Here is a 16,778-nt window from a genome sequence, read left to right as displayed (position 1 = left end):
TGACTACTTTAAGACTAGTCTAAGCAGTTTATGCAACCGGCCACAGAACTCAAATCATTTTAAAGATGAGATTAGAAGGAAGCAGAATATCTTTGCTCTTTTGTGAAATGTATCAAGTCAATAAAACACATCGATCCCTCCCGGCTTCATTGAGAGGCTCTTCAATTAGTGCAGATTAGAGCACCACTTTCAACCTACTCAAATCAAGGTGGAATCATTTTTTAAGGAAAAACTTTAAACTTTTTTAAAGAAACACATTTAGTAAAGTTGTCCTACTCATCTAAAAATCCATTCTAATAAGATTTTTTAAATGTGAAAGTGAGTGGTTTAAGGGCTATTCACAAAGACTGTGTTTTGTAAAGAAACAATGGATTACTTAAAGAAAATTGTTCGCCAAAAGGTCTTGACTATGAGAGATTTGAGCTTTTGCTCAGGTTTCGTTATAGCTGTATTGATTTTACTACAGAACATACTGAAAGAATCCGAAATCTGGATTCTTTCAGATGGAAGTGGAAGTGGAAATGATTGTTTTTTTGAGTACAATTGTAGTTTGTAGAGCTGGGTGATGAAACGATAATGATAATTACCGCAATATAATTTTTCTTGATATAATTATATATTAGTGTTTGAAATAATGTTTGTGCATTAAATAATGCTGAGCATGCATATTGCAGACTGTCGAGCTGGTATGAGAAACATTAAACGGCAAACTCAAAAAAAAGAAAAAAAAGAAAAAAGAAGCAGAGCTGCTCGTTTGAACTGCGCGTCACCCTGAACATTCATCAGCTCGGCTCAAAACGCACCGCAACACGAGCTTAAAGCAATGCATTTTCTTGCTGACCATCTCGATCTCGCACCCACTAAACATCACTGTGAGATCCAGTAAGAAGTGTTCCATTTCATGCAGAGTTTTCCCATACAAACAACAAATCAAATGCCTTGCGATTTAAACTAGTTTAAAGCCAGACGAAACGGCGCTGACATTCTCAACAACACTTACGCAGAAAACAGGAAAAACATTTTGCCACAACGATACAGTTAGAAGGCTTTTTCCTTACCATGGATTTACTGTAGTAGCACTAACTGAAACCATTGGATTGTGGCAGAAATGTGGGATATTCATATTGAATTGTTTTATACTTTTACCTTATACATTTAATGTATGAGGAAATTTGAAATTTGTTCTAAGATGTAATGTAAACTCACAATTGCGAGAAAAATTTTGAGACAAAAAGTCGCAATTACCTTTTTTATTTTTTATTCTGTGGCGGAAACAAGCTTCCATTGGTTTCTACAACTTTCACTCAGGAGACAAAAATCTGCCTTTAAACTTGAAAGAAATAAAAATTTGACATTTATTGTGATAATTATCAATATCGACTGATATGAAACATTTTATTGTGATAATTTTTTGGCCCATATCACCTAGCCCTAGTTCATGAACTCTGTATTCTAGACATAATGTGACTTACTCACCTCTACTGGAAACTTCTTTCCATTGATACTGTGTTCAGAACCAGCCGACCCATTGGTGCTTCCCCAGTGAAACTCCACCTTCTCTGCTTTGAAGCGTCCAGGTAGGCCGGCCCCTCTCACAAAATAATCATTCCTCAGAGCTATAGACACTGTGATGAAGAAAACAAGACAAGATGAGGGAGTTAAACACTCTTAAAATAAATATTTACTTCAAATTCAATGAGCCATAGTATGTAAAACTAAGGCAACCAAGTATATGTACAGCTTTTTAAGCTGTGTCATTCAACAACAAATAATGCATTCAGATATATATACACATTGTAATACCCTGCTTTTCTTCAGACTGTAAAAATGCTCTAGGGGAATTTTGTCTTTTTTATGTTGACAAAGGACCTTTAAAACAAATAATGATGCAAAAGAAACTGAGTGTGCACTTTGAAGGCCAGAGCGGACAAATCAAAATGAGCTCCATAGGCTCTCCTGGCACACACCGTCACATTATACCGCATTAAGAGTCGACCTCTTGACCTTTTAAAGCCTGGATTGGTAAACAAATTGAAATATCTTCCATTGCTTCTGCTGGGTAGACTCTGCAGAAACAGGATAACTACTTCATACACTTGGTTTTCCAATGCCAATTAATAAACTTGGTCAAACTCGGTGACGTTTTAAAACATTCTGAACATTTGAATGAATCCATTCAACTGTAAGTAGAGACAGTAAATTGATGGAATCAAATAGGAGCACTGTCTGCAGCAAATAAACCCTATGAATTGAATCATGCAAGGTGATTTCCTATGGTTTGCACCAGTCAATTTACTGGTGTTTGCTCCATTATTTATCACCCAAACCAGACGTTAATTTGACCGGCTCTTGGTAGATTGCGTTGGTCATTATGAAATGATCCGGCTGCGTCTGTGTTCTTAAATTTGCGCGTCGTCAGTAGATCACGAGCAGAACTTTTCACCCCCATCTGCACTTTTATGGGATTGCGCTCTCACGCTAATTTGCCCTGTTAGGTAAATCTGGGCCTTAATCACATCGTACCATGTTAAACTGGACGAAAAGTTTTGCAGCTCTGCCACATACTCCATTAGAACGAGAAGCGTAATCAAAAGAAACTAGGCTGAACTGCAAGGAACTACGTGAAGACATCTCACGTCACAGAAGCTCTCGTGTGGAGATCTGTGTTTAATTCTTAAGTAAACTGAAGTGTTGGGATGTGAGTAAACAAACTGATTCAGTGGGATGTGATAAATGTTTGTGGAGAGATAGGATCTTTTGGTGAATACACAAACATCGCTGTATGCACACACTGGGCTAAAGACCCGTGGTACTCAGGAGGGTTTCCTCGCAAAGCCATTGTTAGCGGGGTGAAAGGTGGTGACGGTTCTAGGGGCCTCCAGCCTTAGGGGGGCCCCGCAATTTCATCCGAGGGTGATTGCAATAAACGTGTTTTCAACCGAGGGGGACCCCACCCCACACCCCCAACCCTCCAACGCGATTTCAATCCCGTGATGCTGGGGTTTTAAAGGATCTAATGCTGTGCTCTGTAAACAGTAGGTCTATGGTAATTATGCCACAACGAGTTGATGGTCTTGGCGAGCATTCCCAAAAACCTTCTCAAGAGTAAATATAGCGCTCTTAGAGTGTGCCATTCTCAAAATCACTACTAATTAAAACCAGCAGAATGCATTATTTGAAAAGTATGCTGTTTCATCAGCCATCCTTGTTTAGTTTTAGATTTGTAGGCCAAAGTGGGTGATTTGATTTCCCTACAAACTAGTGCAAAAATGCTAAATGTAAATGGTGGTAGATAAGTTGTGGGGGACTTAATAAGAATATTTATGGCCACTAAGAATTCTTAGGAAAATGGAGAACATTTAGAAATAATCAATATTTTGAAAATAAATATTTCAGATTTTTTTATTTATATTTTGGTCATATTAGTGATACACCACTGTTCAAACGTTTGGGGATTTGAATTTTTTTTTAAATTCATATTTTATTCAGCAAGGATGCATGATCAACTGATCAAAAGTGACAGTAAAGACGTTTACATTGTTACAAAAAATCTATTTCAAATAAATGCAATTCTTTTGAACTTTCGATTCACCAAAGAATCCTAAAAAGTGTATCACGGTTTCCACAAAAATATTAAGCAGCACAACCATGATAATAATAAGAAATCAAATCAACATATTACAATGATTTCTGAAGGATCATGTGACACTGAAAAACTGGAGTATTGATGCTGAAAATTCAGTTTTATATCAAAATATAAAACAGTTGTTTAAAATTGTAATATTAATTCAGAAAACTTGTTTTTACTGTATATTTGATCAAATAAATGCAGCCATGGTGAGCATAAGAGACTTCTTTCAAAAAACAAAAATAATCTTAGCAACCTCAAACTTTTGAATGGTAGTTCAAGTATGTAAATTGCTGTAAATAATGCTGCTCAGATTTCCACATCCACAACAGATGTACAAGCATCATAACACAATTCAGGGTGATCTTATAGGAACTTACTGAGGGTGGCGTTAGACTGTGTACAGCATTTGCTTGGTCTATGACTTTCAAACTCCCTAAAACCTGATGCAACGGAGTGTCATGATGGAAACCTTTCAACATCTACATGTTTCTTACAGTGCAATTATTTGGAAACATTTTAAAAATTTAACTGGCCTTAAGCTAAGAGTGCAATGATGGTCAACGTTCTGAAATGAGAGCAGATGAGGATTGTTAAAAGTTTAATTCGTTGACTAACCTGTTTTGCCCGTGTTCTTCATGGTAGTCCTGTTTGATGACTTGGTTTCAAAGCCATCCAAGGTAAGCTCCTGGCACTCCTGAGAGACTCGGGTGTCTTGATCTAGGATGTCCACTGGAGACTGATTCCTTTGCCCACATTCTGGATAAGCGGAGGCCCATCTCCGTGGTCCATATGTGCCTGCGAAAGGATATGGAACAATGAACAAGAAACTCTTCAGTACATTTGCATTATATTTATTCATTGGCAAATGCTTAAAAGCAACCTCAAATGCGCTCAAATTACATACCATCAGTATGCAAATTAACCTTAAGTGCATTTTTTGACCTTTTTAAATCACATTTTTCCTTCACTAGTTCATTTTAAAAGGTCCTGTGGTGTGGCAAATTAATTTTTAAAAGCACAAATATTTCATGTAGTCTCTCAGTTAGCATGAGGCTTCTCAATCAATAAAAATAGCATGCATAATGATTTAAAATAAAAAACATTTATTTTTTGTGTAAAAATGAATGTGCAAAATGCTGTTTAAAATAGTTTTAGACAGAGTGGATCATGTCATGCATCAGGACAGAATAAAATTCCTCTGTTGACTAAACATTGACTCATCTCTGTCTACCAGTTGAGGAAAAGTACACATTTGCAATGTAAATCAGAATTAGCAAAACACAAATGCAATGCAAACTTTTTCTCATAATGTTGTTGAGCTATCATTTGCTGCTCATCAGCCATCTGTGTTGGCCTAAGACAGAGAAATATGAGCATGCATGTTCTGCAAACATGCACTGCTAAACTGATGAATGGTTTCATTACCAGTGGTGGCAGACATATCAGAGTCCATGTCAAAGTGGTGTATTTAAATTGCCTCCTAATGGTTAATGCTTTGCGCTTCAAATTAAGTCTCCCACACAGTATATGAATAATAATCTGTGACATTTAGAGGGTTGTGGTAAACAGCTATATGTATGGATGGCTTTGCTCTTTAACAAAAGCAAACTATCTTAAGGAAGTAATGGGAAACTCCTAAGGAAAACTGTAATTTTAATCACAATTTTTCAGGTTCCTGCAAGGACAAATGTACACGACAGTATGTTATTATAATTTCTGAAGACCAGTGTGGAGCCTGAAGCTAATCACTCCAAATTTTGGACTGGCTTCTCCAGAGTCAGATTAAATAGACTTTGCTATGGCAACCTGAATACATAACAAAAAGGTACGAAATTTAACTAACCACTATCATTTCCTCATCAGGACTGCTCTTGCTGAGATTCTTACCAGCCTAGATAGTGGAAAGTGGGAGGAGAGGTGAAAAGCCTCACTGGATTGGTCTAAAAGGTGCATGGTTGCCACCACAACACTATCTCGTGTACACAATGACCCGTGTCAATCCATGATGATAAATCAAATGCACAGTCAAAAAATTTTAGTAACCAAAGTATTTTATGTCATAGGTTCAAAGACAGCAGCACATCAGATTTGCCCTCGGGCTTGAGGGTCTGATCGTGGTGTCAAGAATAATGTTCTCTCTAATGTTCTGTGCTAAAAGTCTGTCGACTCCCAACTGAGCTCAGTCATGCTTAATTTCCTTGTCTATATACTGTATAAAATCCCAATGATATTCTGAGGGCGCTTTCACTCTAGGATTTTGCTGTGGACACGAGTCAGTTTGACAAAGTTTGACTGGTGTGGGTTGTTGGTGCAAAGTAGAGTACGGAAATCCGCTTTCACACCAACCAAACACACCAAACGCTGTCAAATTGACTCATGTCCACAGAAAAAGCTCTAGTTGTCCACTTTACTGCTTTTCTACAAACAGAAACCATAAAAAAGAAGTTAATATCGAGTACCTTACATTTTAGATACCAATATTGCCAGTTGATGGTAATTTACACATAGCCTTTGTAAAAATATAAAGCAAATGTTAAATGTGCAAAGTCGACTAGCAGCAGCAGTATCGTTTAATCGACTAGTCGGCTAGTTTCACACATCCCTAATTCAGTGACTCACTCATTGACAGTCACTTGTTGCATTCCTGAATGAATCTGTGCTTTTGAACAAATCAAAATGGTTGACTGAATGACTCAATGATTCACTCATAAAAATTCACTTGTCAACACCTACTGGTGTATAGCTGTGACCTGTAGAAAGAGTCACTGAATTATGCCTAAATGTACAGATATGCAAATGTACCTAATGTACAGATTAATTTAATTTTATCTAATCTAATCTAATCTAATTTAATATAATGAAACACCCAATATTGCTGGATGCTACTGGACCAAGCAATCGAAGACAGAAAACTGAGATGCCCTGACCAATTTCAACCCAACACCTAGGTCTCTGAAACAGGAACACTGAGACCACGAGAGAATGGCGGAGCTCTCTTTTCCATCTGACAGATTAAGGTCAGATCACTTTCCATTGGGACAGAAGAAGTCACGGTTCTCCTCTTTAAAGGAAAGGTTACTCCTCTTACCCAATTAATGAGGGGACAAGTAGGTCATTCCAAAGTTCTTGGCCCACCGCTACAGCGCGGAACTCTCCTCGGATCTCTGCTAATTGACATAAATTTTCAAGTGACGGCAAAGCAACTGGTTTCTCAGTTGTGAATATTTTTGCATTCTGACAACACGGCTGTCCATGTCCAAAACAATGAATTGATGCTACAATTTGATGCTGTTTTTTCCCCAATGTCACAGGCCAATTAAACGCATTCTGAGGGTTATCTTGGCTTTCAATGTATCTCCTCAGGGTTCTGCGTCTATGCTTTCAGGCAGGCAGCTCAGATCACAGTCAGCCACTTGCATTTTCCACCCATTTTCTTGGTGCTAATAGGAATCTTAGATGAATGCTGGATTACCCCTTTCCACCTCCCCATTGATTTCTCCGTGGGCCAGACTCCTCTATTCTGATTTGTTAAGTGCTAGCACGGCGTGTCCCAAACCAGCTGTCGGTTTCTGTCCCAGCAGGGGTTGGATATCTACACAAAGACACTTCACCTGGAATACTCATTTTCCAGTCCAGATTCAGGCTTCTTTGACATAAGCCCCCCACAGCAATGCAGGACACCATCTTCGCTAAAATAGATTTAAAACACCTGTGCAAAGCCGAGACGAATTCCCTCCGCTCTCTGATCTCCTAATTAATTAGTCATCTGGGTTCCTTTGTGAAAAGACCAAGACGCTGTTCTCATCCTAAGCGATCGGTCTACGGTATTTCCTGCACGCCGTCCCCTTCCATCTAACTGACAGTCCACAAATCTTCATTGAACCATTTAATCTCTCTGTGTCACAGACTAAACAATTGGCTTTCTCTGCACCTTCAATTGTGTCAGTGACACTACATCCACCCTGCCAGGGTGATCGACGGATCACACTCTTTTAAAAGTCACTCAGCGTCTCCTTCGTTTCAACACTTTGTTCATCCGTAAGGACCATATACATATCTGACGTCCGGTCACCACAGACAACGTGCCTCACGAGTTGCAAGATGCAACAGCTTTCATCACATCACACTGAGAGATGTGTTGAAGGAAGGTGATAGTTGACAGTTTTGTAGTGTCTTCCTGTGTCTTGCTCTTGCAAACGCAACAAATTTTCACCGACAAAAAGACGAAACCTATCAACTCTTCTTCAAAGACTGAGAAAAAATGTCAGAGGAGATAATTAATAGGACTTACAGGGATAGATCACCTAAGAAATTGAAAATTCTGTCATCATTTACTCACCCTCATGTCTTTATAATACTTGTTATATGGACGAATACAGTTGAAAAATTCTTCAAAATATCTACTTTTGTTCTCCACAGAAGAAAGTCATACAAGTTTGGAACAACATGAGGGTGAGTGAATAATGACAGAACATTCGAATTTGGCTCGAACTATTCCTTTTAAGGAAGTATGCCATTATTTACTCTTATATTGTTGCAAACCGAGTCTCAGCCTCTGACGTAAAGCCCACAGACCGCTGGCTGAACGTCTGATGCATATGACACATTTAACTGGAAACACTTCAGGATTTTCAAAGACGTTATCTGATTGGTTGAATTCTACAGGATTTCCGGGAGACGTTCGTGTTGCGTTGTTTAACGGTCCGATACAAAGATGTCGTGATGCCAAACCCCCTCATGGAAGAAGAAAGCTGTCATGTTTACTACTGTGACAAAGAGCGCTTATCAGGATCAATTAAATGCTGGATATTCAAAAGTATGTGAAGTATGTAAAGTTTGCGCCATAGACTCTTTGAAATACGTACAAGAGTTTTACACACCGGTTTGTTATTTTAGGGACATTGATGTTACATTTTCACACCCCTAAGCATGATATGGAACAACATGTACTGTGATTGGCTGCTTTACATGTCAGTCAGACGGCCTCTGGGCAGTCCTTGGCCAATGAAAGCTGCTGAAGACCTTCTGCCGTCAGTCTGTTCCAAACCCATATAATTGAATAAAAGCGTGAATTACATTTGAGAGCTACAGAAGAGACTTTATGGTGCTTTTTCACTCACTCTCAGAGTAAATTAATGAATTATGGTCTAATGGTTTCATTGCCATTCATTGATTGTTGAGAATTTCTGTTGGAATACATTTCAAAGCATTAAGGGCATCAGTATGGATCATAAGAAGATATTATATGCCTCAAAGCCCTTTTGAATTTTTCATTGACACTCCAACATCAAGGCAGTGTGAGGCGCCATGCACTACATATGTGTATTTTCAAACAGATGCCTGAGAGATGCAATTACGCTGCAATACTTTCGCTCTGATTGGTGCTCCACCTGCTTAAGATTTGGCTGAATTTAAATGTGATTTTGCATCAAATAAGCCATGACATATACAGGTGTGGCTAGTCCATACAGTTCACCTCATGTAGAAAGTCTTTGTTGACGCCTTTTACTCTAACAAATGCATGGATTTCCTTTATAACACAATTTTATGCAGCAATATATAAATATAATAGCAGAATGAATTGACTTGGATAATTACATCTTGTACGACACATCATCCTTTCCAGATATATTACCGTTTATCAGCCATTACACTCATCATGGCCTTTCTGTATATAACAGAAATATCAATAAACCTATAACAGCCTCATCTACATGAAAGACTGCTGCAGATTCGCTGGGCGACTTGAACTACTTGAAATCATGTAGCTGTGTGCTAAATCTGACGGCTTTCCTAACTTCCTTCTTTCTTTCCGCCAAGAAATAACTCATCTTTTATGTCCTGCCAATTCATATAATTCACACTGCATTTTAATTAGTGTTCAGAACAATCTCACCAAACAATTTGAAAGCTCTAATTTATATATCAGTCTTGGAATAGCAGGCTAATTAACAGAGACACTAATTGGATTAATTCTGCGTGATCTGATTTCCAGAAAGAGACAGGAGGAGCGAGATAATGATAATGAGAACGATACAGCATTTTCTCCCTTCCATCTCAAGCCTGGCAATGCAGAGATACACAACTATATCATCATCTGAATTTTTTTCAATTAAACTTTAATGGTAAACAATGGGGGATTGAAACATGAAGTGGTTATGTGTAACTTATTTTATTGATGACAGAAGCTGGCATAAAAACACATCTATGATTATTATGCTGTTTGTGTTGCCATAAGGCCTACATTTACTGTATGAATGAATGCAGGGCATGTGGGATTGCATAGTGTAAAAATACTAATGATGCAATACAGGGCCCTAAATGCAAATTCAACATTGACAACACATTTACAAATGGAAGAAAATTTAAACCCTCTTTGGAACTGATCTGAATTTATTCATTAATATAAAATTACATCTGATCATCATCTATTTAACATAAATAATGTCTTATTTAACAAGCAACACCATTAAATAAATCACATAACTAGATTAGAAGAAAAATGCTTGACCCTGCAAAACTCACCGCCACAAAGTTGTTTGCTATAAGATTGCTAAGGTATTCTGAGCGGTTGTTAGCATGTTACTATGCGGTTGCTAGGGTGGTAAAAAAAAACACTCTATAATAGTCTGGCCTTCAGACCTTTACAATACTATTGCTTGCCTTAGCAAACGCCTCTAAATATCAAATCGCTGATGAAAAAAAGTAAGTGCATTTCTGAGATAATGGTCTCATGAAAAGATGGCAATTGGAATTCAGGTGGGTTTGATTTGACCTGCCATATTCATTTACTTTTTTATTTTTTTTTCTATTTTACATTTTGGTTAGATGCTCTTTGCTCTAGCAGAATTACGCTCAATTTCAGGAGACATTTAGCATCTTTTTTTAGGAGTGGGCTCCCTGTAAAGATGGGCTCCCTAAAAAGTGATCTAACTTTACAAAAAACATGAAGCTGAAACTGTATAAAATTAGACAAATATGTACAGGTGTGCTATATACAGCAGAGTCGAGAATTTATCGGGAATGGAATAAAAAGAAAAATAAATATAAGTGGTATTGCACATATTTATCATTGAACAGTGGGTAGAACATTTAACTGGTCATGATGTAGATTGCCTGGGGGAAGAAACTGGCTGGCTTTTCTGGTGCTCAGAGAAAGTGACTTGGATGTGAGGGATCCAGAGTGATTTTCTGAGCCCTGTTCCTCACTCTGGATGTAAACAGTTCTTGGAGGGTTGGCAGGGGAGCACCAATAATCATCTCAGCAGTCCGAACCATCCTCTATAGTCATCTGATGTCTGATTTTGTAGCTGAGAGAAACCAGAGAGTTATGGAAGTGCAGAGGAAAGATTCAGTGACTGTAGAGTAGAACTGCATCAGCAACTCCTGTGGCAGGTTGAACTTCTTCAGCTGGCAAAGTAAGTACAACCTCTGCTGGGCCTTTTTTCGCAATAGAGCAAATATGACTGTCTCACTTTAGGTCCTGAGAGATGGTGGTGCCCAGGAACCTGAATGACTCCACTGCTGCCACAGTGCTGTTCCTGATAGGGAGCCGGGGGAGTGCTGGGGTGTTTCTTCAAAAGTCCACAATCATCTCCACTGTTTTGAGCGTGTTCAGCTACAGGTTGTTATGGATGCATCAGACAACCAGCTGTTCACCTCCTGCCTATAAGTATTATTGTGTATGAGGCCGTTGATAGTAGTGCCGTCTGCCAACTTCAGAAGGTTGACAGAAGGGTCTTTGGCAGTGCAGTCGTTCGTGTACAGGGAGAAGAGCAGTGGGGAGAGCGCATTTCCCTGAGGGGCGCCAGAGCTGATGGTGCAGGTGCTGGATTTAAATTTCCTCATTATCACTAGCTGTTGCCTATGTGTCAGAAAGCTGGTGTAGGAATAGAGCTAGGAACAGAGAGCTGAGTAAACTTAGTCTGGAGGAGTGCTTACATAAGTTTCAGCCCACGACAAAGTAAAACTGTGAAAGATATTAAGACTTATTTTCAAAAAATATATCGTTCACAAAATTTTGTTAATAAACCTAGCTAAATGTAAATAGATTCCCCTAGTGAAAAACAAAAACCTATACCAAAATGTATTAAAAATACGTTTATTTCATACTAAGAATAGTACAAATCCATAAACATAATTACTGACATATCACTTGAGTATATTGTTACATCATGTATGATCTGTGTTTCCCCCTTCATTGTGTTTTTGGTTCAGTCCTGTTTCCTGGTGTTCCATGATTGTTCTAATTAGTCATGTTTATCACCGGTGCCTTGTCAATCACCTCATTAGTTATTTTGTTAGTCCCTGTGTATTTATACCTAGTGTTCTCCTTTAGTCTTGGTCTGATATCGTCAATGTAAGCGTGAGTGTTTGGTATTTCCCCTGAGAGTTTAGTTATTAAATGTTATTTCTACGTATTCCTTGTCTTCATGAGCTTTGACCTACATGCTGTTACGTGACATGTATATGTGTATATATATATATATGTGTGTGTGTGTGTGTGTGTGTGTGTGTATTAGTATATTAATTTAGTACACCAAAAGGTGCAGGGTATTTATATTAAGTATATAAATATGTAAATGTATTTGTAGTACTGTATACTTAGCAGAAAATAAATGTATTTAAAATACATGCTGGTATATATTGATTTTTCACTAAAGTCATAGTTAAAATGAGAGGAAAAAAACATTGCAGATGCCTTAATGTCTTCTGCCAATTAATTTTATATTTTATATATTGTTTACTGAAAGAGTGCCTCAACTTGCTAATGAATACCCAGATGCACTGAACAATATTCTATGTATAAATGAGACAAAAATGGAACTTTCTGGCAAAAAAGCATTACGTAACAGAAGTAGAACAAAGACTCCAAAATCAAAAGTGAGTAAAACATGCACAGGCAAGATGATGCAAATGCTTCCAAATATGCGGTGCCACATTCAGATCTCTTTTGGAGGGAAAAACCAGGAACGCCAGCCATAAAACTGTTTTATGACTCGTGTATGTATTGAGCGCCATCTGTTTGGGCTAGCTGAGTCATTTAGCTCAACAGCTACCACTCTGTCACATTCCCTTCAGTCCAACGGGCACATGTTTGTCTCAATCCACTATCTTTGTTACCAGCCGTAATCCCATTAACCTTGCAGATAAATAACCCAATCGTTGTTGCCACGGGAACGCTGACTGTGTGGAGATTGCCTTGTCATGTCTGTTTTGTCCCCCCTGAGAAAATGGGACACGTAGCGCAGACTTTGGCAGCCGTCACACTTTTTGGCACAGCTCCGCTCACCAGTCGTGTTCAATCTAACCCTCGGTGGTCCGTGGACCGCGCACGGTCGACAGGAAACAAACATGCGACGCTGATGCGATTGATAGTGACAGTGGAGCTGGTTGGGGTTTGGGCGGGAGGCCTACGGTTATTGCCACTTTTCCAGGGTCATTGATAGCTTCAAGTGATGACTAAAACAGACTAGATCAGATCTAAATCTGGATAAATATGCCTACAACTTAGTTACAAATCAATGAGATGCTAATTATGCAGATTATGATTCGTTCACCAGAACTATTGCATTATTTGTCGAAAGAGGCTTGTTGTTCGAAAGACTTACTATGAGCTTCACTGCAGGAGTGACTCGTAAATGAACGACCGAATGATTGTTACGCTTCAAAAAGAATTAAACATCTTAGTCATAGTAAATGAGGAATTCGGAGAGTGTTCTTGTGAGCAGATTATAGATATGCATATTCAAATGGATGACTAGATCTAGTATAAATATTCATGGCAAAATATGCTACATGTCCCTAATTCAAAGAGAAATGAGAAGCAATAAACAATCGGTCTTAAATGATTAGTTCACACAAAAAATTAAAATGCTATGCTACCATTATTTAGACAATCTCAGTTCAAGCATGTAAAACACAAAAAGAAAAAAATATTCTGAATATTATTAAAAGTATCAATAAAACAGGCAATACGACTCAAAAGCTATAAGTCTTTTGAAGCCATGTGATATGATTCCTTCATGAATTGGACTGATTCAATTCAGTGACTTAGCAGCTTAGCCTATTTACACAAGCTGCACAAAATGCTTTGGAAGTCTTGAAATGTAACATAAAAATGGTACTTTATGATACTTTAATGCTGCTTTTTGCATCCTTTTTTAGACTAAACTGCCTGGAAAATAGACTAATACAATTCTTCAAAACTTCTCTGTTTGTGTTCCCTGGAAGCGAGAATAAAGTGAGTAAAGTATTCCATTAATGATTCAATTAAAATGTACTGATCAATTTGATCGACTTAAAAAGTAAGATAAGTTTAGTTATTCTCAACACAATTCTGTTACACTTTATTTTAATGTGTCAGTATTACAGTGTAATTATACATTTAAGACTATATGTAATTATTATAATACTAAAATTACTATATTAACTTACTATAGGGTTAGGATGAAGGTTTGGTTTAGGGTTAATTGCATGTAATTAAGCAAAATTTATAGTTATTACTACAGTAACTAATGTAACGTGTATCAATGGCACTGTAAAATAAAGTGTTACCAACAATTCATACGGATATCATTTATCTTGCATCTTAAAAAGTTAAATTATGCTGTTAAAAGTTAATAATGCTGCTTGAATGCATTATGACAGCTTTTGCAACCAAGTCAATTTTCTTTCATTTTCTCACATTTATCTCAAAACATTTTCAATAATACCAAAAAAAAAATGGAAAATGCAAAATAATTCCTCTTTTCTTGCTGTAATTTTTTGAAAAGGCATTGTAGTTTTAACTACTCTGAGCTGTTCAGTCACAGAGAATTGTTAAAGTTTTGAATCTGTTTGGAATGAAAAACACTTTCATTTAGAGCATCACCAGCATTGAATGCAAGCAGCCAAATTACATTTCACATTAGAGGCCTATAATTAATTCAATCTTAGGGCAATAAAATGAATGAATGAAAGATACCTGAAAACCTGTGGATTATTAAGGAAAATTACTTTTCTAAGTAATCAGACTTACGATTTTCACCTAGTAAACAATGAAAGAGGGACCTGAGCCAGATCTAGAGACCAGAATATCACACGTATGACTTGGTTGAGAAAGCATCCACCAAGCAACCATCCAAAACACCCTACTAGCTGCATTGAAACATCAGCAATTTAGGCCAAACATTATCCTGGACTAGTCACATCATCAGCATCCAATATTAACCCTCTGGAGTCTGGGCTGTTTTTGGGGCCCTTGAGATGTTCTGACATGCCCTGACATTTGTGCTTTTTTCAGTTGCTTATAAACATATTAATGGCAAAGGTGTAAATTCACTCTATAAAGCACAAACAGGGCTACAATAATATGTGAGCCACGTGAATGTACATGTTTTCATTTTTGAGAGAATAATGTTTATGCATGGATATTGAAAAAACTAAAAACTAAAATTTCTGAAATAAGGCCTCAAAACACATAGTAAATATGTGTCAATAAGACTTTTGACTAATGGATGTCCTAGCCTATAATTTTTTCTTCAAAATTATGTGAAAATAGTCTTGCTTTATTGTTCACATAAAGCCATACATTGATTTAAATTGATGTAAAACAGGTTTTGCTTGGAAAGCCAATATGCGAGGGGGCGTGAACGAGGAGTGGTTTACACCTGAAATTACAATGTCCCATCCCACTCTGCATAATTAGCCATTCACACAGGTGTGAAACTGGCTGAGCCACAATGCAAGGACAAAGGATCTTTTGAAGAAGACTTATATTGACCATTTAAGATTTTGCTTACATTTATCTTGTAAATATGTTTTGCTATTTTATTAAAAAGGTTACAATTACAACAATAATTAGCCTACAATTTCAACAATATTTCAAGTGTACTCTTTCTTTGTAAAAAAAAAAAAAAAAAGATTATAGGCCTACATTTTATCTATGTATTCATTACAGCTAACATCTTAGTTGATGACTTTATTTTTGACAAAAATAGTAGGCTATTTTATATATAGAAATTGCTAAACAAAAGCTTATTTGACGAGGCAGTATATTCTACAGTAAAAACTGTACCCAAATCTACTAAACAAAATGTTGTCTTTCGTATTTCGCCTGAATGTAACGTTGTTTTCATGAAATATTAGGGCATATAAATGTTAATTTGCAGTTTACGTTGCTTATACAAATAGCCTACATTTTATTTCAACATATTTCAGTCGATTTTTACCCATCTCCGTATAGCAATACGGTTTGCTAAAAAAATCATCATTCGTTGACGATAGGCTTTTGACTCGCGATCTTTGCAGTAGGCTAGTGAACGCACCGGATAAATGCACATTTATTAGGCTATAGTTTTTTTGTTTTGGATGGTTTTGTTTAGAAACAGCTTTCTGTAAATATATTTCACATTTTTTAGACATGTGAGGCGAGTAGGCTCATGATTCATGATGATCTCCAGTTCAAGCACCTTATGTTGTGATTGCCTATAGGCCTATTTACTTTAAATCCAGGAAATTTGTTAATGAAAAAATTATTAAAATTAAGATACAATTGATACAAAACGAAATTCGTTTTAAAGAAAGGATTTGTACTTTCTGTTTTGAGGTCTCTGTGAAAGTTTTAGAGCGCTCGCATCCATAATGGAGAACTGTCAGGTAATATTGTTTTTTGCCAGCTGTGGTAAACAGCGCGCATCTATGCCGTTCATTCATTCATAAACAGAAACCCGAGAAGGAAAAACTTACTAGTATTCCTCAGCTCGTATTCCTCGTATTCCTCATTATTCCTCACAGCGCTGTGTTGTAAACAAGTAATGTTCTGAATAAACTTGTGTTTTGGTTGTCTCGAGCTGATACAGGGGGCGTTCACAGGATTGCGCGGATTACCTCAGCCATTGCGTTTGAATAGCACGGGCTCTCCGTGGGCGGAGTCACATTACATTTGAATTAGCTCTAATGAGGTCGACTGGAATCGCTCTCTTTTAATACAGATTTCACAAGATGAGAATATTTGTTTTTTATATAAATTACTTCAGTAAAAAGAAGAGAATTCAAGGTTCATGCCTGTGTGTCTGAATGCCTGTTTGACTGAGTATTCACTGAGCTACAGCTCATTTTCGGACGCGTTTTAGAATGGACTACACGGACACAGAGAAGGCAGAAC

General features: G+C 37.4%; 1 protein-coding gene across 3 annotated transcripts in view; it reads right to left on the bottom strand.

Annotated features, from left to right (window-relative positions):
* Positions 1-16,778, bottom strand: part of ca16b (carbonic anhydrase XVI b) — a 91,784-nt gene that overhangs the window by 35,522 nt on the left and 39,484 nt on the right. For all 3 annotated transcript variants that reach the window (XR_014031280.1, XM_081381639.1, XM_081381640.1), the window contains exons 3-4: positions 4,247-4,426; positions 1,477-1,625 (exon numbers count right to left, since the gene is read on the bottom strand). Coding sequence is in view for 2 of the 3 variants with exons in the window: in XM_081381639.1 (XP_081237765.1) it covers positions 1,477-1,625; positions 4,247-4,426 (329 nt within the window). In the remaining variant the exon portion in view is untranslated. The remainder of the gene's footprint in view (positions 1-1,476; positions 1,626-4,246; positions 4,427-16,778) is intronic.

The sequence above is a fragment of the Scardinius erythrophthalmus genome, assembly GCF_964197995.2.
Source record: "Scardinius erythrophthalmus genome assembly, chromosome: 12".
In the NCBI taxonomy this organism is placed as follows: Eukaryota; Metazoa; Chordata; class Actinopteri; order Cypriniformes; family Leuciscidae; genus Scardinius; species Scardinius erythrophthalmus.
Note: the sequence above shows the minus strand (reverse complement) of the source record. Positions and strands in the feature narration are given on the sequence as shown.